The 22,362-nt window shown below is 38.0% G+C and overlaps 2 protein-coding genes across 2 annotated transcripts; both read right to left on the reverse strand.

The window, feature by feature from the left end:
• Positions 1 to 1,710: 1,710 nt before the first annotated feature.
• On the reverse strand, positions 1,711 to 11,433 carry LOC116304467 (neurexin-3). The gene is made up of 5 exons (XM_031714205.2): positions 10,727 to 11,433; positions 9,894 to 10,114; positions 4,951 to 5,163; positions 3,668 to 4,162; positions 1,711 to 3,044 (listed from the first exon to the last, which is right to left on the reverse strand). Exons 1-5 carry the CDS (start codon positions 11,233 to 11,235, stop codon positions 2,707 to 2,709), a joined length of 1,776 nt encoding a protein of 591 aa, XP_031570065.2. The 5' UTR covers positions 11,236 to 11,433; the 3' UTR covers positions 1,711 to 2,706.
• A 2,080-nt stretch (positions 11,434 to 13,513) lies between these two features.
• On the reverse strand, positions 13,514 to 17,089 carry LOC116304468 (uncharacterized). The gene is made up of 3 exons (XM_031714206.2): positions 16,904 to 17,089; positions 15,377 to 15,556; positions 13,514 to 14,831 (listed from the first exon to the last, which is right to left on the reverse strand). Exons 1-3 carry the CDS (start codon positions 16,980 to 16,982, stop codon positions 14,257 to 14,259), a joined length of 834 nt encoding a protein of 277 aa, XP_031570066.2. The 5' UTR covers positions 16,983 to 17,089; the 3' UTR covers positions 13,514 to 14,256.
• Positions 17,090 to 22,362: the final 5,273 nt, after the last annotated feature.

The raw sequence follows: 22,362 nt of genomic DNA on the forward strand, positions 1-22,362 counted from the left end.
AAGTGATGTTGCAAATTCTCTATTGGCTGTTGTTAGAGTAAATTTTAGAAAATACCGGCTGTTAAGAACACGTGTGATGAAGGATGTACAGTGACCTTGAAAGTTTCTCTTCCAGGAATTTTAATTTCATAAACTACACAAACACTTGAACGCCTATTGGCTCGAAGGCATTTGATTTGTACCAAGGCATACCAGAACGAGATCTTGACAGTACGTGCCGGTCTGTAGAGCACGCCATCTTGACACACCTGTCTAACACAAAATCGTGGTCATTTACGCATTAGAGGTTTCGGACATTCCTCACACGATAATTCGTGACACTTTTATATTTTGTATGCATGTGCGCAAACATTTTTTAATGCGCATTCCACAACCGTCTAAGGGAATCAAGGACGGCGCATTGCAGTACACTAGCCTTTCACCTCTGGAGTTTGGGGTTGGAGTTCAATTCCTGGACTTGGCATATTCACACGTGAGTAGAGGAAGTAAGCTCTCTCATTCATTCAAGGTTTCCCCCCCTCTCTCTCCATGTAAGACCTAACAAGGAAAACTCCAATAATATCTGTGAGTTAACGCAGTGACTTGATTAGCCCAGAGGTTATTTCCGACTTCCATACAGCAATTTAAAGTTACAAACGCACGTGAACGTTTAACTATGTAACATAACCATACCATAACATACTGATACGCCCAAAAGACCCAGCCCCTTCTTGCCGACAAGATGGAGAAGTCTTCAAGATCCCGAGCAGCGAGTGCGACAGCGGCACCAGTGAAAGTTGAAGACCAGCACAATAATTTATACTATTTCTTATTTTTAACTATCCTTCTGGTGCTCTTTAGAAAGACAAAAAAAAAAAAAAAAAAAAAAAAAAAAAAAAAAAAAACATAAGAGAGGCATTCTATTTGCTAGGACCCAGACCTTCGCCATTCTCAAGCACTCCAATACCACCGGCCACTGCCCAGATTGGAACAACGTTGAGTGCAACGACAGAGCCAACCACTGGTACACACGCAGGGTCAATGAAGCCATCCATATATATAATATAATTAGACTCCATCCCAACAACATAAATAGGGACAGACAGCGGAATTGAGATTCCGAAAGCTTGGATATCAACCATTCGATAGGACTCCGTCACGCCCACCACTCACAGCCGCGGTGCGATCAGTGAGCCAGACTGACGGTGTATAAGAAGACCACCTTCCAGTTTACACCATCGCCTGATGAAGACTAGCATATATACACTCCTTTCTACCACCTCTTTCTCTTTTACTCCGACGAAGGACTAGCGTCCGAAACGTCAGTAAGTTTTTTCATCTTTTCACGGCGTATAATTTACCTTTTCATCATTACTGTTAGAAGACTAGCATGTAGTGGCAGTCAAAACGTCACGGTCCACCTAACTGCTACAATCGTGATATACAAAATAAATATAATCTTTAAATAATTTGACAGTTTTTAGGTGAAGGTCTTTCACATAACAGACCTTTTTCGAATTTCAAATTAACACTTTGTTTCTTGATTACAGATTCAACGGTAAAGCATCCACAGCTTCAACATGCAAACATTTTGAAATTCCACGGAACTTTGCTGGACCATCGATACCATTTTTGGGTTACTTATGATCTCCTCGGCCCTTCTCGCGCTAAACACACACTCGGCGTATACCGATAGTCTGATGTATTGATCTAAAATTCAATAGTAGCATTTATTCTTTAGTAATACAAGCACACGTTGTTGTTCTCAGATAAACTACATCGATTATGCTATTATCTTAAATATTCCCCACCTTGCATGCGTGGAGTATACGCAATGTTCAGGACGATGCAACTCAGAAAAAACTAACATATTTTAGCGGTTTTTTACATGCAAGTTGTAATTGAAAACTCTTTGACATTTATTATTTCTAACTCTTTGCCTTTTGGCAGGTTTAAACTCTGTTGACGTTCTAATTTTAGTTAATCTTTATTTCTTCCAACATGCTATTCGTGCTAAGGAATCCGAATCCAAGATTGCTGCTTAGCAACATTTACCAACCAGCCTCGTTTCAATAACTAAGTTCGATTTCAGGAATATTGAATGTTTGCTGGTTGACATGTTTCACCCCTTTTTCATTGCTATTTTTACATCGGTTCACTAGTTAAACACAAAGCATTCAGTCGAGGCTTCAAGGCTTAAATTCGAATTTCAGTTCGAAACCGTTGTCTCCAGTCCCCAGACACTTCTAAGCGACAAATTGATTTTTCGTTAGAAAGTTGAGAACGTTTTGGGAACGAAAATGCCTTTGAAACCATGTTGAAGCCTCAATGAATGCTTTTTATGTGACCAGTGAGCCGATGTATAGAAAATGGTGAATAACACTCAGATAATCTTTGTTTATTCTTATTTATTACATGTCCTTAACGAAGACTTTAATTTGTCATTGTAAAGTTAGGAACGTTTCTCTGTGTTACTACTGACATTTTGCTGCTGATGCAACCAGTATTTTATTTGTTCTATGTATTTCTTGTTCTTTGGTTCTACTTGATGGCGTCATGTCTTGTTACGATGGCGACGACGTCTAAATATGACTGGTATTCCAGCATCACTTAATAGACCTGGTGCCCATGCACTGTGACATATTCTATGGTTGTTCCTTCCGATGTCATGCTCTGGCCTCTAGTATACACACTTCTGAATTTGACCAACTTTTTTCCTCGAGTTTTTCATACTTTATCATATGATGTGACGGATATTGAAGGTTGTTCGACGCGAAGAGGAGGAGTACTAGTGACGACAGGAACTGTTCTTGAAGGAGCTTCTGGCCATGGCTGGGACAAGTCTGACTTGGGTGTGGCTGAAGCAGTGCTAAAGGATCCACTGTATCGTGTATTCCAACGATATATTATAAATACAGTAATAAATATTGCTAATACTGCCACGACTACTAGAATAGTAATGATCCAGGCAGGTACTCCATGGTACTTGGAAGAGCTTCTTGGGTCTGAATAAATAAGACTGGTGTCTGTGCTGTTCTCAGAGCCACCAGAAAATGAAGAACTCTCTGTTAGAAAAAAAATACCATCACGTTACAGTGATACACGATCGAATTTAAAATGACCACCAAAAGCCAATAACCAAGCAAGTTGATATACAGATAGAAACACTGCCGCAGTCATTCAAATATTATGTCACAATGAAGACATAGCCCACATATCTATACTTAATCTCTACAGGTCTATGTGTCACTGGTGTGTCGGGCATGCTCGGTGTCGTATGTGAGTAGAGTTGCTTGTTGGTTCTCTACTGTGCCTCGAGGGTTTCAATCCGGATTGTCCAGTTTCCCCTCCCCCCCCCCCCCCCCCCCCCACCCCTCCGTCAACTTCTAAATTCCAATTGGAATCTAGTGGAAGAAGCGCCACTTTGTGGAATCCAATGTTAATTCCATTATTTATCATTTAATTATAAATTAATCTAATTATTAATTAATTTGATTGTTAATTAGTTTAATTATTTAAAACAATATTTTTTTTACAATTAGGGGGAAAGGAAACTGGAATTTGGGACAATTGACAGGGTAACGAATATGAACAAAAACGTATGACAAATGAGTTAGTTGAATGACAAACCCGATAACACTAACTTACGTACGTGGTCGTAAACTATTTATGCAAAATGTTAACTTACCATTACTTCCTGGGGATGTAGTAACACTTTCCTTTGTCACGCAATCTTCATCATCACTGCCTGAACAATCTCCTGACCCCATCCCAGTTAGTGTCGTGGGGTTAACTGTAACGGTTTTTGTAGCAACAGTTGCCCAGACTTTAGCATCAATAACAAGTCCATGTTTTGTAAAGCGTTTATCATTTTTTTCTTTCATGACTTTATCTAATATTTTGTACTCATCAAACCGGAGTTGCTGTAGATAGCCACTAAAGTTTCTTTTTGAATAAGATTTCCCAAGATCTACATGCGATGGTCCTCCGCCAAAGTAAATAACTTCCTTGCCGCCCTTCAAGACCAGCTTGGAGGAAGATGCAGGTCCAGGGGCTCGACCTTTCTTTGTCACGCGACCATCTAGTATTAGAGTTGCGTGACGATTGCGCCGTTTCACTTCCACCCAGTGCCAGTGGTTATCACTTAAACGGCGACCGAATCCAGCAGTAAGAACTAATTCCCCTAGAACATATAAAATGAACATTTCAGAAAGAGCCTTAATTCGAGTAAAAAGGAGCTGAAACTTTGAAAACCCTTAATTCTATCAACCACTAAAAAGATCACAACGTTTTGTTGTGTTGCTTTCCACCTGGTAAATGAGACATGTTACAACACTGTTGACAGTGGCGGAGTTAGGAAGCCTGCGTAGCGGCTGAGGGGTTGGGGACCGCGTTGGTTGGGGGCTGTGGATTAGGTGACGAAGGACAATGCCAACCCCCTCCGCTAACCTCTACCCAGATTGGGTCTCTACGCAGGCTATATTTAGGGGATGGTCGCAGGGTGCCCGTGCACTCCACTTTCCGTTAATTTGCGATCATTAAATATTATGTGTTGATAATCGTACATTGTCACTTCCTCTAACACATTTGCATTTTCATTTAAATGTAATCTTAGGCTCAGGTCAAATGTCGAACTTCACATGAGCCGAACTTAATAAAATCAAATAAGACCGCCTTGTTATCCATTGTTTCAATTTGGTTCGGCTCATGTGAGGTTCGACGTTTGACCTAAGCCTTAGAAGAGACATTGCTTATGCTTTTCAACTCTCAAGACCCATCAATTAGTTATCATTTACTTTTACCTTCCTTCCTTTCTTTCTTGAACACACATGCACTTTAAGTAAACTCGTAGGATGCATTTCCTTTTTTTCCAATTTATTATCCATCCCTCCAACAAACCATCCCTCCATCCTTCGAATACACGTGCAATTTACAATTAAACTGTCTCATAACATGCACGGCCTGTCCTACCTTTGCCAAGATCCAGCTTTAGCACGATATTCCCATGCCGTAGTTCAATAACCAAAAAATGTCTCTTTACACTACTATGTAGTATTACTCCATCTGATAGTGAGGTGCGAAAGCGAAAACCAATGTAGTTTCTCAATGGCGTTTTATCCTTAGTGTCTTTACCCATGTCGTATTTGATGTAGCCTGTCCCGTTCAACCACACCGATGTAGACGCTAAAAAGAAATAATAACCAAATAAAGGTGTTGAAGAAATAGAAAATGCGCGCTTTTGCTGTGTGTAGTTATAAAGCACGCGGGGATTGACAGAACACAAGTGCAGTGTTACGACGCTTTTTTTATAAAATGAAAGTTGCAGTAGCCGTTATTTTATATGCTAATGACGTGAGTAGAAAATGTGTGCGCTTGCTGTGTGCTCTCATAATGCAGCGTAATTCCAAACCAATCAGAAAGTCAAATTCATAACAGGTATTTTATAATAAGCATTAAATGATGTCTGCCCTGGCTTACTTAGAAGAACACACAATCCTTTTGGCAAGCATTTCTCACGGGACCCTACAGTTGGCCAGCAGATGGAGCGGGCATTCGGCCGTCTTCACAAGCAATATGCTGGACACATAAAACATTTGAAAGCATTGTCTTTCGAAACTAACTTCCCAAGATGATTAAGATGACAACACTTAACTTGGGGGAAAAAATATTGGAAAATCATGAGTGTTTTAGAAATTAAATTTACATTTCCGCCATTTTGTTCTCAGTATTTTTAAAGAAAACAGCGGAAATTCAAGAATTCAAATATGTATATCTCTCGTTTAAATTATGAATTATAAAATTTCTCTACGATTTTCACTCATAAAGTTATTTCAAAAGATGTTGTCAGTGTTTATTAAAAAGAGCTTGAATTTTTTTTTTTTTTCTTTTCTTTTTTTTTTTTTTTTTGCGCAAAATTTATGACTTTACTTTCCCGCCAAAACTTTTAAAGCCAGGAAAAAAGTAGACATAAAATCGTAAGAACATGGTATTGTATATTATGATGAAACTTCGATCATTTAAAACGTCTGGAGGAAAATGGTAGGGCTTTTGTAATTCCTATTAATTCTAGTTATTTTTGAGCTAACTCATTTGATTTAGCATTTTTGAAGTTACCGTATTTTAGATATCGATTTAAGTGATGTGGCTCGACCAGTTTTCAAAGTAGTGGGTACTTGAATTGAAACGGTTATAAATCCTGTTACAGACTTAAATTGAACATGATTTTTCGTTTACTACGCTGAAACCAAACTTTACACTGATAATAGCTATAGTTTGTTTGAAATTGGAGTTTTCCTAGCATAGAATTAGGATGTCCTTGACTTTATGTACTTATTGACTGAGTGGGAGGGCCGTACGGGAAAATATTTGGCTTGAGGTGATGCCGTGCAAATGACCGAGTGCCAAATATTTTCGCGTACGGCCCAACCTAACTCAGTCAATAAGCATTTTATCATATGACCCTAGATTAAGAAGATACTTAATTTAAAGTTGCAAATTATATGTCAATACGGTCGCACGTTTCAAGCAGGGCCGTACGGATTCTTACGACCCTGCTCGCTCAAAGCCGAACGGCCCTGCTCATGCCATTTTCCCGAAGCGGGTTTTTTTAAGAGCGCGCGCCAGGGCAGATACGGATCATATGATGATGTGTATTACGCCAATATCTCGAATCTTATCTTGAATCTTATCTCGAAATCCAGACTTTTTGCATGGATACCTCGTTTGAAAAATGCAAATGCGTACTCTTCGCTGCACAACTTGCCCTTGCTTTTCTCTAAGGCGCGATTAAACAGAGTAATTTTCTCTGTAGCTTGCTTCGCAACGGCGTTGCGACACAGGTTGCAAAAGTGTTTACACTTTGCAATGGAGACGCAATCGTCATTGCCAAAAGTAGAAACGAATTCTAATTTTCGCAAAGACTGCTACAATTCGTCTCACAACATTTTTTCAAATTGCGCAGCTCTGCAGTGTTCAATGCAACTTGTGTTGCAACGCAGACATTGTGAGACAAGTTGCAGGGAAAAATTCTTAGTGTAATCGCGTTTTAGCTTAAAATTACATCATTTTCCGTTAGTTGTAAAGAAACATCTGACCATGTCGGCAATTTAAGTAGAGAAGATTTAATTTTCCAGTGAAAGATTAGAAACTTTACATCATCTATTATTTTTCTCGGTATGTAAACGCACGAAGATCAGTATCCCGACATAAACAGCATTTTTAAAATGCAACATTCCCAGCCTTGAATCCGTCTTGCATGTTGTCCTTGAAGGCATTTTTACTAGCTCAGTAGTTGTAGTAATCAGTAGCTTGGGAGTAATACGTAATCTGCTAATTCATAACATGGATATTAAAATTTCTATCTGAGGTGAGTTGTGACGTGCAGCAGTGAATCGATTTTCACTCTCACGTGCTAGTTTCACTATGATGAGGTTTTCAAGTTTTTGAAGCTGTGAAGAAAACGATTGGCTAATATTTTTTCATTATCATCCATCTTCCCTCTTCCCCATCATTAGTTGTAGTTGCTGTTATAGTTTTTGCATTTTTTTTATTTCTCAGTTGATTTTTTTTAGTATTTAAGAAAAACTCCGCGAAAGTAGTTTTTGACCTTTTCCAAATTAACAATTTGAGCAATATTGTTGTGTTTGACATGCAGTGTAAATTTATTCCCAAGGAGAAGATTTTCTGTCAGCAATTTTCCCCTTTCAACATGTTTACCACCAAAACCTGACTTTTTTTTGCTTGATTCCAAGCAAATTAAACTCCAGACCTTCAACCATCTCTGCTCACCAGACTGCCTACCCTGCTAGCCGAAGTCCGTTTACAACATTAACCTTAGCTTAGCTTTAGCTTGTTTTATGGACTCTATATAGTGTGTGATATATATGAGCAGTGACATTTGCAAACCGCAGGTACAAGAAAATGTGTGAAGTATGATTAAATTTTGAATTTTATTTCATCTCTTTAAATCAACTATTTCATTTTGACGTATTCATTAAAGAGTATGGACAAAAGGCCAAATCAACGTGACGTTTTCAAAATTACTCATTTCATGGGCACAAAATGAATCCAAAATTCTGACCACTTCTCAACCTCGGAACCCACATGAGTCTGTTTGTTCTCAGAAACACAACTTACAAAATGATCATTCAATATTTATATAAATAGCCAATGTTTTGTTCTTGTTTGAAATAATGAGATGGCTTAAGCTGATCGAAATTGTAAAAAAGGCAAAACAACAATGCGACGAATGAATATTTAATTCATTTCCCCTCAGTTTTTTTTTTCTTTCTTTTGTTTCATATAAAGTTTTATACTACTAAAAAATTTAGAGTTACGCAGTAATTAAATGTATAATAATTTCCTTTATTCGAGCATTGAATTGTCTTATTGTAAAGTTGAACCGATGGCAAGCTTCGAGTCATTTGTGGCTTGTGTGTGTGGAGGTTCGGCCAAGGTCATTTTACTCGTATCTGAAAGAAAATTATTTTACGAGAACCCAAGCACGTCAAGCTTGAATGAAATAAAGATTCACGAAGGATTTTCTTGGTATTTTTTACTCTGTACATTCAAAAATAGGTCTTATGAAGTATTTACGAGTTTTTTTCAGAGCGGATAAACCTACTAGATGTCCCCGAGATAACGGCTGGTTGTAGTAAGCAAATTAATTCATTGATTCACCGCGAGTGGCGTAGTATTCATTGACGCCAAGGATAGAACGTGAATGAAATGTTACCCAAAACTATGTCCACGATTAGCTTTTATCATCTCTTTAGCATCTCTTTCTTGCCAACAAATACTATTTCTTACTTTCGTAGAAGAAATGTCGATTTCGGTGAAAAATAAATCTTGGCGAGAGGGAAAAAATCTGCAATTTTATGTAAGACTTCTGGCACTAATGCTGTTGAAAAATGAAGCGGAATTCAAAATAGTAGAGTTCAAGAATTAAAACACCTGTTAAAAATGTATGAAACTACTAATGAATGTGCTCGTAACAAGCCAAAATTCATTCAAGTCAAAAGTAGGAATTACGTTGTACGAAGTTTTGTTATTTAAGTTTCGAGAGTTCGCTTACAATAAACGGGTGCGTACAAGAAGAGTATGATTTCTAGTAAAATAATGTTGGCATCAAAGGAGCACTTGATTTTTCTCAGTATTCGAGAACGTCAAACGCAAAAATGTAAAAAACAAACAAGTTTTTGCAGCTATTAATTATCCAATAACTAGGTTTACAACTAGGGGGTAAATTATAAAATAGTCATGGTCATTTATACAAACATTCAGGAAAAAAAAAGCTTGATGTCTCACGCATAGCAAAATTACTTAGTTAATAACTTTTTAAATGTCGATGACAGTGGAGTAATCAATTGAATCAGCCATAATTGATGCTAATAGAATTTGTTTCAACTCAAGGCAACGGTTTACTGAGCCATTTTTGATATCGTATAACCGGCTTTAAATATTACGGGTATTTTCCTTTAACCAAGAAATTGATATTCGTAGGCCAGATGTGAGGTCTCCTTTGTTTAAGCCTGTTCAAATTTACCGAGTTTGCATCGAAAAGCGGAAAAATATACTAGAAAACCGCAAGGTTACCAATAACTGACTATCAGAATGGATGCCCATTTACGGGCATATATTGAAGTATTCCACAGTAAATCTTTATACAAGTAATTTCATTATAAACTTGAAAAAATCAAAAAGTTTTCAGCTAAGTAAAATTGAAAATATTTGAAAAAAACTGATGTTAAAACAATGGACATCAATTATTAAAACACATCAAAAATAATCGAAAAAACTAATATCCAAAATAGCGCTGTGGACGTTAAAATAAAATGAAATATTTTTCAACAAAGAAATAAATAATTGTAAAATTTATTTTTCGCAATTTAAAAAGTCGTGAATCTTAAACTGACCTCGAGTACAGTCTTGGCCCTCGTACCCAGTCTCCAAACAATCACAGTCGGTTATCTTGCTACCACATCGCTCGCCATGCTTGCATTTCATAATATAGTCGTATGGACGAGTACATGATCGCTTGCAGTCCGCTGTTGTACCAGAAGTATTCTTCATAACGGCAGATGTGAAATGTCCATACGCATCGCTGTACTTGACGCCACTGATGCAACCTATGAATCTGAGACAGCACGGGATAGCGTTAATTCGGATGCAATCTGCACTATCTGCTTGGATTGCAATCAACATTCAGCCCCATTTTATTGATCTCCGTCTTTGGCTGTCCAACAGTTAAGCTATCCATTATTCATATAAAAATCAAGCTTTTTGAGAATCAATAATTTATGCTTCATGCTTGTTAAGGTCATTCTACTCTTTTCACTAAAACAAATTCATTATATATTGTATTACCAAATACCAACACCAACAATGCAGATTTAACAAAAGCACTAATAATTTTGCATTCCAATACACCTATAAAAACAACCTACCAAAATGCAACCCCAAATCTAAAAGTGCGAGTATCCGTTGAATCAATCTGCTATGCAAGAATAACATTTTCCCGACTTCAGCCCAATGATCGCCAATACCGTGGTTCAAATAAGCAATTTATTTTCTTTATAGTATCTAAACTGGTACGTTTGCACGGAGGTGCATACTCGCGTTTAATATGCCAGGTGGGTTGTCATTTCAAATAATTTTGGCTGTTTCTGCCTTTAGTCTTTGCAACCTTTGCTCGACAAGCTAGACATGATAAGGATATTTCAGCTATAGGTTGCAGGTGAATGATTACCTGTTGCCGTTATAAATTTCGTAGAATGAACCAGGAAAGGCCAATGAATTAAGCGATATATCCATAGGAAATCCCCCAACGTACAAAGAGCTCTGTGCGCTGAAAGAAGAATGTTTAGCCCCACATTTTATGATTTTAGACGCGTGGTGATCCACTTTGAAATGAGTGCTTTCAAACGCTCTAAAAACACGCACACGATGCCATTCATTATCCGAAAAGTTTCCATCAATAAATTCTTGCTGTAGAGTACATTGTCCAATGTGTAGCCTCATTCTAACTCTTCCATTGACCAAGAATATATCAATGAAGTCCATACCGTTAGGGTCATCTTCGTATATAAGAAAGCCATTCTCCTTTCTTGTTTTGAACTCAAATAGCAATGTTCCGTTAGTTGAAGCGTCCCAGCGTTCATATATAGCATGCGCTACTATGTTATTGAACCTCAAAGCATGAATGAAGTGTCCACCAGCGAGAAGACATAGCAGTAGAAAGGCTAGCAACCTTTTCATGGTTCGACATCAGTTCCGACAAGTCGCCATGAGAGGCATAGAATTCATGATCATTTGCAGACGATGCAGTACGTACGCTGAACACTGTTCGTATTCCTTCATCGCATCAGACGGGCTTTACACTCGTTCGCCAGTACTGAAGGTTGAATGCGTCATCGACAGGCCAGGCTTTCTTATCACTGGCGCCTTTGTATACGATTGGTTTTAGCTTTTGGCTTATCACGGTCAAGGCAAATTACGAGCACATAAAGATCCACAACACATGCGCAAACCTATTTCTATACGATGTACTTCAAATCACACATTCCTTGGTATATGTACATGGGTTTACAAATACGATGAATGAATACAGACAACCAATCATGCTCCGCGCAACTGCTCCACCCAGTATGATGTTGTTAAACTGGATTCCGTGACGTTCTAAATTCATCCACAGGAAAGCACAATTCTTATTTTTCAGATGTCAATGAAATAAACTGCGGCGCTTAGTTTTTATTGTCTAGCTGTATCTGCAGTGAACTATCGTTTTTTCCCCTCCTCATTTGAAATTTAATACACACCATCTGGTAATGATGCGTAATCGCACTGATTTCTGTTGTACGTTTAGGTTGGTGTGAATGAAACACCCATTGATTGTTCTGTCATGCTTTACGCCCACGCTTTTGTCAGGTTTTCCTGCAGTCAGAGTTTCATTGACACGACAGAAAAATTTATATATTTGAAATTACTGACTGAAAACCAAAAAATCTTTTGATGGTAATTTACAGATCAGTAGCCCTCAAACTTCGAATAACCAGACTACTTTTCTTTCGTTATTAAACACTTAACATGGACAAATGGACAAATGAATGGACTCGTCAGTAAATCGATTGGTGCACCCCAAAAATTTAGTTTTACATCCAAAACCTTTATTGGCATGCTCTTTTGGAAAATGTTCCGGCTTCTGCCCGCATCTCCGCATTCTTCTTATGATAAAAGGTAAGGGTAAATAAGTACTTAGCTAATCAACGATTTGAATAAACATTGCTAATAATTTCAGTCCTTTCAAGTCATACAGAGCTATCATTATTTGGACGTGGAAAATAAAGTTGAGCTCTGTTTAGATGAGAGATCAGTCATGATTTTTTAAACGCTACAAATTGTCTGCTAGAATGAGATTTACAAATTTATTTTTTGCCGTGTGTTTTATGAGGTGACCTCAAACCACAAACTTGAACATCTGGAAGGTGATTGGCTATTTCAATAGTGTTTGCCTGACATCTTGACATCAAATTCAGTGAATTAATCATAGGGTTTGAAAATCGAAGATCATGCTCACATATTCAAAGATCTGTAGACTCATTCATTCAAACACCTCAGGTTAATCCATTCCTCATTGATAATTTGGATTATTATTATTAGTTTAGTATATCCTGCGAATTGTATTGAGCAATATGCTGTGTGTGCGTTTCCTTCAAGGTGAAAATTGTATTTTAAAATTCTTATCCAAGTGGATCAAAATATTCTTTACAAAAAATTTTTCACTAGTCACATGACTCTTTCCAGGTCACATCTGCGGTTGTTTGGATTCGGATCCATGTTGCCTCCTCTGAGGCAACTCTCATCTAAACCGGGAATGGGGTTCCTGTAGAGATTTCGAGGTGCGAGGTCGGTCATTCCACAGGACACCCAATTTCTTTCTTGAATTGACCGTTTTCGAATTAGTCCAATGATGCTGTGATTCTTGATTACAGACTCATTTATCATACTTAGGGTTAGCCTCATTTCAGTGCCTAAATACTCACAAATACCGTAAAGAAAATAATTTACAACTTCAACAATGGAAACACTTTGAAATTCCACGGAACTTCACTGGAACACATCCAACTTCAACTCTCGCTTATTATTTTTTCTGTTGCCCTACTTTGATACAATATTCTAAACAAAATCCAGGCTGACCCTTAGCAACAGAGAACTTGAACATTGCCGGAGCCTTTCCGTTTTAGAAAGTTGCGATTGCGAAGGACCCGGCCAAGTTGATTGGCTAGGATCCGGCCATGTTGGGTGAAAGTAGTCTCCTCCGCAGGCGTCTTTCGTCTTTCTTTTCTTTTTTGTGGAAGGAAGCCCAATATTCAAAAGGAAAGAATAGACAAGAGAGACGCATGCGGAGGAGGCTAGGGTGAAAGAACGTTGCCACTTATTATTTTGTACAGTGCACGTGGTCGACATGTCTGAGGCCCACGTATAGACAATGAGGCAAATCGTGAAATGAATAAAGAAGGGCTAGTGGTGGTCAATATCTGGTGCATTTATATTTGTTTATTTTGAAATAAAAATCAAGCAAAGATACACATTTGAATAAGGTAACTGACGGTTTTAACAAAAATCAATGAAGTCAAAAAATGAAAATATTGAACTTGCAGCTATCTATGCTGCTTTAATTTGCACTAGAGGAGTTTGCACCGACCAACACGCGATTACAGAAGGCAGAAAGAGTTGAATCGATATCTGGTCTAATCTGGTTTACTTGAGAAAGAACTCAGTTTTCCAGGGGGGAAAGACTATAATGTTGTCCCATACGGTTAACCTTCTTCCTTTCTCCCTCCACTCTTTCCTCACGCTTCCTTGTTTTCTGTCCCTCTAGTTTTATTACCCTTCAACCCTTCAACCCTCACCTTCCCCCTTTCTCCCTCCACTCTTTCCTCACGCTTCCTTATTCTCCGTCCCTCTAGTTTTATCCCCCCTCAACCCTTCGACCCTGACCTCCCCTTCTCTCTCTTTCCTTCCCATCTTCTATTTCTTTCGCCTGGCCTGCCTTCGCCCTTGATTTGAAATAGTAATAGACCCCTTGCACTGAGTCCCGAAACAGATTGTTCTGGGGGACAAAACAATGGATATTTTGGTATTTTGTTTTGCATAAGAAAAGAAGGCATTGTCTTGTCCCCATGAATTAACACAGTTCTTCTAGGAAATCAATGCCAGGGGTCTATAACACTCTAATTTGAATACTCTTCTAGTCTAGATTCTGCCAAACATTAAAGATTAAGAGCTGCTTCTAGCGGCTTTAGGTACATCAAACTTAACAGTCTTAGTTGTACCCCTTTGATCTGAATCACTATATTTAACTATTGCCTCTTGGTCGCCTTTTGGTGGACATTTATCAAGACAATTCCCAGTCGTGTTGCCAGGGATGTCAGCATTGCTGTTAGCATTAGCATCACGAAGTCCTTCGCTTTTATTTTCGACATTTTGCTTATTATTATCGTCTTCATTGTTACCCTTGTCTGGATCGTTCGAATTCACTTCTGATGCAGCCGGTACGTAGTTTTTGGGCGGGAACTTAAAGTCTCTTGCAGTGAATATTCCCAAGACACACCCTGCGTAGACTAAAGGCGTTCTATACCCTTGAGCCACCGCACGCCTCGCAGCAGCTACACATTCAAGTGCAGCTGAGAACTGTGCACTCTCCATAGACCGCTGACCAGTCTTACAGTATGTGGCGAAATCTTCACAGTTGTTTCCAACGATGTTGTAGTGACTGAAACCCTCAGTGATACCTCTCTTAGCTCTTTGTATTACTAACTCCGGGGCGTCGCATGGTTTGAATGTATAAGTACCTGAAGAAAGAAAAAAAACCATGGATAATACTAGGTTTTTAGTAAACCATGCCTTTGCATGCATGAAAGCTGCAAAACGACACGCGACGACATCGAGAATAGAGCAGTTTTCGTATGACTGTGAAAAGCTCACGGCACGAGCACGGTCCTAACACGGCAAGGCATACCCAAGACCAATCACACTGCACGATAATTTACTCTTTACCCAATCAATCGAATGTCCGAACACGGCGTTGACCCGGTCACGCCAATGTCACGGCACTGTCCGACCAATCACATTGCGCGAGAAAAAAATCCCCCAATTAAAAGTCTAGAAAACACCACGTTTTTACATCATACGAAAACTGCTCTAAAGTATAAATCAAATCACATTTATCCTTCGAATCCGAAATTCAGCTGGTTAATAAGGCTTTATGGATAGAGAAAATCCAGAGAACCCGAAATAAACCCTCCTAACAAACTGTACTAAAATGTTAGAGGTTAGAGGCAAGTGCACAAAAATACAATACCTTCCGTTATCGTTTAAATATAGACTCGCTACACACCTTTAGGATAGAGCTTAGCATTATCCTCACTTATCCCATATCTATAAAGACAAAGATCCTTGTCCTGGTTCAGGAAGGCTTCCAAGTCACTTTCTATCACACGGCATGTAGACGGATCAGGGTAACCCTTCTCCATGGGGGTCTGGTAATGAATCACTTTGTCGTTACCCACATAGATACCTTTAATACAACAACATGTGAATAGATGCATTGTATCTCTGACCAATTAGAAATGGACCAAATATATCCAAAAAGGACTGAGTTATATTTTACCACTTCAGACCACTTGTACTCAGTGGAAAATATGATTCTTTGTTTGAGTTGTACCCATATTCATTTATCTTCTCATACGCAACAGTTAAACAACAACAACAACAACAACAACAACAACCACAAATGATACTCTAGGGAATGACAGGTGGTCTGAAATGGGAAAACATTACATCCGAGTGGAATTGGTCTTGTTAGGATCCATTACATTGAAGAGAAGAGAGAGAAAACCCATGCTAAAAAGAAGTAACAGATATTAGAGTTACAAACTACTGCCTTTAAATAATTAATGCGTTTGGGTAAGTTTCAATACATTTCATTCTATTTACCCAAATACCTTTGACTTGAAGCGATTGTTTGAAGGCAAAGTAGTGTAACTATAATATCTGCTTTTAGATATAAGATTGTAACAATAAATGCACCACGTACAAAAACGCGTTAAATCTTATATGGAAATTTAGCCTACGTTGCTAATGGCAATCAGGCCGCCTAACAGATCTTGTTTGACTGAATAAAGGCACCACAAAAAACAGGTTAAATCTTATATGGAAATCAGGCCTAACAGATCTTGTTTGACTATGAAAAACATGGAGGATAGAGATTTGTTATGGCGTACCATGCCGTATCTTGAATAATAGCAGCCGTTGTTGGTTATCGGCTTTGGTCAGCAAATTTCAGTGCCGTAACCGTGTTGTAACCTTCAGTGTCAAGCCGCATAGTAGACGATTGCCAAGTTATCCAGGCAAAGCCTTTGTTGGTTTTATATAGTAAACCACAGGGATACCGTACTAAATATCAATTCCTAATGCAAATTGGTATCATTCCAATTGAATTAACAGCGACCCTATTCATGAAACAGAAACAAGTGAAATTTGCCAGTCTCTTCCGCAGGGAAAAACATCCTAAAGAATATACATCTTATAGATCGGCAATGATTTCTATTGTAGAAATCAAGATTCGTAGCTGGTCGATTTTCGCACTTTAAAATAATTCATTTCGTATGAAGTTGTTTATCGGTTATTATTAATTATATGATTTTTTCACATCATCCATCAAGGGTCCGGGTTTCTGATACCAGATATATTTTATCACTGACTGGTTTACCCTGACATTTTTTTAGCTTAATTTATGTAAGTTTATTTAAACGTCAATTTGTTTGGTAGGTTCAGTATGAAAAAATTGACAGAATTAAATGAAGAATTGACGTTTTGCATATATTTTAATTTAATTCAAACAACTACTTTTAACAATACTTACCGTGGTGCGAGTAGTGGATGGATCTTTGGATGAATATGTGGTCTCCTGGTAAGAGCGAGTCGACCTTTCTTTTCTCCATCCTGAGCTAAAAATCCTGTATAATTTGTACAGTAAAATCATGTAGAAAGAGCTGTTCAAATCCACTGTTTAACGCCAAGAAGCTATATCCAAAGCTGTATACTAACCAGCCAGAAAAACTAATGTGGTAAAACCACCAGTTGGAGTTTTAGGCCACTTGCCAAAATGTTGTTGCCATGGAAACACCGAGTTTTCAATATTTACAATTGTCTCATGAATAATTCATGATCCAAAGAACGTGAATCACAGGAATCGATATAGGTCTTTTCTCATCGTTCTTTTTTAATCACAAGTTTGATTTCAGACGTAAATTGCACGACAGGAATTCCAATCAGCACTGAAATATATCCATTTTGAAATCTCCTGCATTAATGCTAAATTTAAAATATGATTTTAATGTGAAATGGTTCGATTTCTAATTAATCACACTGTTTTTCTGGAGCGCTTGAAAACCCATTTGGTAAATTCCGTTTTGTTTAATAACTGTATTGAGTACGGTTGTTGTGTGATACTAAATAAAACTATGGAAGTTGATTATTATGATAATGGCGAAAAGTTAAGAAAAGACGAAAAAAAGCCAAGGGCATTAAAGAGTGTAACAGTTTTGAATAGCTACGAAGTCTTGCGATATTTAAAACCAAAAAAGCAGCAAGAATTTCAAGATCGTCTTTTTCCATGACAAAACAAAATGAGAAAAAGCTTGAAACTTAATACTGCTTGTTGCAGTCGACCATATATTTACATACCATGTACGCTAATACGCATGCCCATTGCAGAAACCGCTGCTCAGAAATAACATTTTTTCACAAAATCGCAGCAGATTCGCGCGAAAATCGCAACTCAAAAACATTTCCTTATAACATGACACCACAGAAACCAAGCTTGGGCTACCTGTGCTCAAATCGCCGCCAGAATTGCAGTGGAAATCGCGCTGCAAATCAAGGGAGTACATTAAGGTGACTGCCTACTTTTGGAAATTGAGTTAAGCTTTTTTTTAAACTTCGACTTTCCGAATTGAAATTTAATGCTGATTCCAAATCTGTAAGAAAAATAGGGTGTCCCGAGCTTGTTTTTGAGATAATCAGCATTTAATGGAAGCCTACGCACGAGCTTTTGGAGTAAAAATTGCGCCACCGGAAGTGATAAGAAAAAAATTAAGATTCATAAGATAATAGTTATTTGCAGACTATATGATTGCACGAACGAAGGCTAGTCAATCCTTCTACAATAATACATGGAAATTTTCGACAAAAAGACAGAGAGATACATTGATTTGTCATATTTTGTAGTTTCGGTGCTCTTAAAAAATCTCATAAAGTCGAACAAAAATCCCTACAAAAATCTATTTTTTCACGTGTTCCTGATTTAAACTTTTCCTAAAATGTTGATATAACCTAGATTTTTAGGAGTTTTTTCGAATGAGCTATCAAAAAATATAGTCCCGTGCAAAATTTGAGGGTTTTGCTCAGTTGAAGCTCAAAACGCGTATGGATCTTCAATAAAATCTTGTAGATTTTTCAGCAATTTTTAAACACGCGCACATCGTGGGCTCAAATCGAACGTTCAAAAGTAGGCAGCCACCTTAAAATTTTGTTTATGTAAAGCACAGGCTAACCACTCTAATAAATGAAGGAAATACTAAATGGTGTCTTGTCTTTGTCTTTTTATGCGCGCGCTATCGATTTTTTGTCATCTCACCTACCCCCCTTGGTAACAATTTTGTTTTTCTACTTTACAATATACTAACAAGGTAGGCAACTTCACGGGCTTCCTGTGGAAAATTCAAACTTTGACGAGAGAAAGCCACGAATTTATCCAGATATTTTAATTTGACTTCGAAAACAAAAAAAAAGTATACAGAACGTCGTACTTACATCTAATCTTCAATAATTTAAAGGATTTTTGATAATAAATTCTCTATAAGGAGGGTTTTTTGGGCTTTTTTAGCGAAAACTTATGTGCCGTCAGTTATGCTTGCATCCGAGCGGGCCTGAACACGAGAAAAGGGATCCAAAACAAGTCCTCTCCCTCCCTCTCCAAGTGTTTTTGGTTCGTTACCACATGCTTACCAACCCCACATCCCGTGAGTCTTGCAATTTACTTCCGGTTGTTTTTTTAACCAATCAAGAAGCGTCGCCTATTTTTGGCTTCGCGAAACTTTCAAGCTTTTTTATCGTAGAGTTGTCAGATTTATCTTGAAAAACGTCGTATAGAAAAAAATAGAAATAAGATATATTGTATCAGGATGAAAAAGGACAGAAAAAAACATTTTAAACTATTTTTCATTCACCTAAAGTGCAATGAAGTAAGTATTCTTTTATTTTTTTCTTGTAGTAAACTTACGTAGTACAAGGCTCCACAAACTTGGTGTGAACAAAGTTTATTAAAAAATACATATTTATCAAACCAATGATAACCAATTTATAATTAATAATATTTTCCTACTTGCATTAAAAATGCGTATTTTCTCTGCATGAATCGTCTTAGGAAGGCATGGCAGTTTTTTGGCTTTGAAGACGTCGCAAGCCATTCCAGTGGAACACACTAGGTTAACGCTTTTGCCGTTACTTTCAAATAAATTAATCATCTCAGTTATAAGAAAAGATTTACCAGTGCCCGCTTTGCCTTGTATAAGAAAATTATGCCCTGCTAGTGCTTGGTCTAAGAAATACTTTTGCTCTAGCGTCAACCTAAACGGCAGAGAAAATACACATTTTTAATAAACTTACAACTTATAAACTTACCGTTAAAAAATACACTCACCATAATTTCGAAGAAAGAAGTCTTTCGTATCGTAAATGCGGATTCGATTTGGATATCGTCTTTCTTCGAAATTATGGTGAGTGTATTTTTTAACGGCCTAAGATACAAAAGTATTTAACTTATAATTTCGAAAATTATGGTGAGTGTATTTTTTAACAATTTATAATTTCGAAGAAAGACGATATCCAAATCGAATCCGCATTTACGATACGAAGACTTCCGGCGTGACCTCGGGTCGGTTGCCGAAAGAAATCCGTTGAACTGGTGTACAGTGAGCTCCAAGTACGGGTCAGAACAAGCGAGGTAGTATGTGAATACAGGCAAATTTCATGGCTTAAAGACGCGAAGACTAATCTCTAATGCGACTTTCTCGGTTCTATAGCGATGTGAGAGAAGGGTCATGACTAAAATTTGGCGCTGGAAAGAAAATTCGAAGACGTACGAGGTTTCAAAGACTCGTGATGGCTCGCTTTTGGATCCCGAGTTTCCAACCTTCTCTTATTTCTTACTGGTGGGGGAAAAAATCCTTAAAACGGGCTAAATTCAAAAAATAACCACGCAGAGGGAAAGAAGTGCTATTTCTCAATGATAGGGTAAAATTTCGAGGCTTTATTTCACGTTTTGATGATTTTATTGAAATGTTTGATGATTCCCCATACATTTCCTTATAACAGGACACCACAGAAACCAAGCTTGGGCTACCTGTGAGTAGAAAAACAAAATTGTTACCAAGGGGGGTAGGTGAGATGACAAAAAATCGATAGCGCGCGCATAAAAAGACAAAGACAAGACACCATTTAGTATTTCCTTCATTTATTAGAGTGGTTAGCCTGTGTGTAATTATATCTTATTTGGGTTTTTTCCCGTAATACGGGCTGATATTTTACGAGTTGCGAATGTATTTTTCCGAGTCCCGTAGGGACGAGGAAAAATACGAGCAATGAGTAAAATATCAGCCCGTATTACGGGAAAAAACCCAAATAAGTTATTTATTATACGACATTGGAAATTGATATGTATTTGTCCCTTTTTGAGCGAGTTTATCAGTATTTTTTGAGTTTTCAAGGTCCGCACGCTATCTCAGAAAAAACGTAAACACGAGGAAACCCATCAAGTGCCTTTAATCTTATTGGTCAATAGGCAAATTACATGACAACTGACATGAAACTCGTCAAACTAGATATGATCTTCGTAAAATAACACTTCGCATCGATTCAAAATGAGTTTACTAACAATCAAAAGTTTTGAAAAGTTAGAATCATGAAGACGAATTCCAGCAAAAAACAAAAAGCTTAGTGAGTTCACTAGTTCTCATAGCTCATCGTCGCTGTTTAATGGATCAATTCTCTTGAATTTCTTCTTAAAACTGGGGGATGGTTCAACCGCCAAAGCATGATGATCTCTACCAAAGTTGATAGAACAGTTATTGAAAACAGCTCCATAAAACATGCTTTGATTGGATTCTGGCTGTTCTGCAGGCTCAAATGGATTGGATGTCAGAGTACTGGAAAGTTGAAGCGGTACTTTAGGACTCAAGGCCGAATCTATCGTTAGTTTTCTTCCTTCGATGTGCTCACTTAATTTGGAAGACATAACGTGCTGTTGCTCTGTTGACGCTTCTGAATAACTATCCAAAGACTTTAGGTTTCTCTGGCCAGCCAGGGCTATTATATTCAGAGGCTCTACGTTTTCTTTTCGTAGCGTTGAAATCATGGTTCTTCGTGCCGAGTGGTTGGTAAAACGGCCTTCAATACCGGCGGCTTTGCACATCTCTTTCATGAACTGTGCCAGCGAGTGCTTTCCAAGTGGTTGTCTCTTGTACCATATCTCTGATGATGGTTTTTGAATGGCTGCCAAGTAGAAAGGAGATTCTGATTTTTTCATTTCTGGTGATACATGAGAAATGTACTCCTTGAATAATTTCACTGGACAACGAGGTCCAGCAGTTGCAAACATCTTAGGATTGAACGGACGATCCGGGACGAACTCATTTTCGCCTGTTCTAGTTTTGCTTCCGCGTTCCTTAATCCATTCCACGTACTCTCTTTCTCCATCTGTTTTGACTTCAAAGTCGCCGTATCTTACACGATGGTGCTCATCTTGTGCTCTCCAACCCAAGTAAACAGTGTTGTGAAACCAAACTGTACGCAGAAGGACTTGAGGATAATTGTTGCCAAGCTGTTGTTTTTGCCATAATATCTGAATATGGTCTGTACTCAGCCCCTGTGCCTTGTTTGGCTTCTGGCCTTTCCCACGCCTACGGAGCTCCTTTCTTTTGCAAGCCAAGGCTTCCCGAGAACGGTTGAATTCTCTATCCAGCAAAATGGAGTATTGTTTGCCTTGTTCTCTAAGGAAGCGGTCGATACTACGTAAATAGGAGGTAAGAGTATCTGGTTCAAATTCATCGCCATTTTGCTTGCGTACTTTTACCACAAAACAGGCTAGTAGTTTGTCCAGCTCATTAGGCGGTATCTCTTCAATTTTTCTTGTTTCTTTAATCGTTTTTGCCCACCTGTAGAAGACTTGTAAATCGTTATGTGTCTTTTTTGCAGTGTTTTTGTTCCTGTTTTCTCTTATGAATGTTGATACTTCATCTTCATCGGCGAAATTAGTGGTCT

The sequence above is a fragment of the Actinia tenebrosa genome, unplaced genomic scaffold (assembly GCF_029948245.1).
Source record: "Actinia tenebrosa isolate PJP-AT-01 unplaced genomic scaffold, QUT_ActTen_1.0 PGA_scaffold1__47_contigs__length_23844297, whole genome shotgun sequence".
Lineage (NCBI taxonomy): Eukaryota > Metazoa > Cnidaria > Anthozoa > Actiniaria > Actiniidae > Actinia > Actinia tenebrosa.

Bases quoted from the DNA above. Each gene is read 5' to 3' on its own strand.
- LOC116304467 (XM_031714205.2), bottom strand. From the start codon at position 11,235: ATGAAAAGGTTGCTAGCCTTTCTACTGCTATGTCTTCTCGCTGGTGGA. The intron at 5,164-9,893 runs GTCAGTTTAAGA...ATTTCTTTTTAG, and splicing joins GGGCCAAGACTGTACTCGAG to CGTCTACATCGGTGTGGTTG. The intron at 4,163-4,950 runs GTAGGACAGGCC...TATATGTTCTAG, and splicing joins AAAGCTGGATCTTGGCAAAG to GGGAATTAGTTCTTACTGCT.
- LOC116304468 (XM_031714206.2), bottom strand. From the start codon at position 16,982: ATGGAGAAAAGAAAGGTCGACTCGCTCTTACCAGGAGACCACATATTC. The intron at 15,557-16,903 runs GTAAGTATTGTT...GTTGTATTAAAG, and splicing joins CATCCACTACTCGCACCACG to GTATCTATGTGGGTAACGAC. The intron at 14,832-15,376 runs GTGTGTAGCGAG...TTCTTTCTTCAG, and splicing joins TGCTAAGCTCTATCCTAAAG to GTACTTATACATTCAAACCA.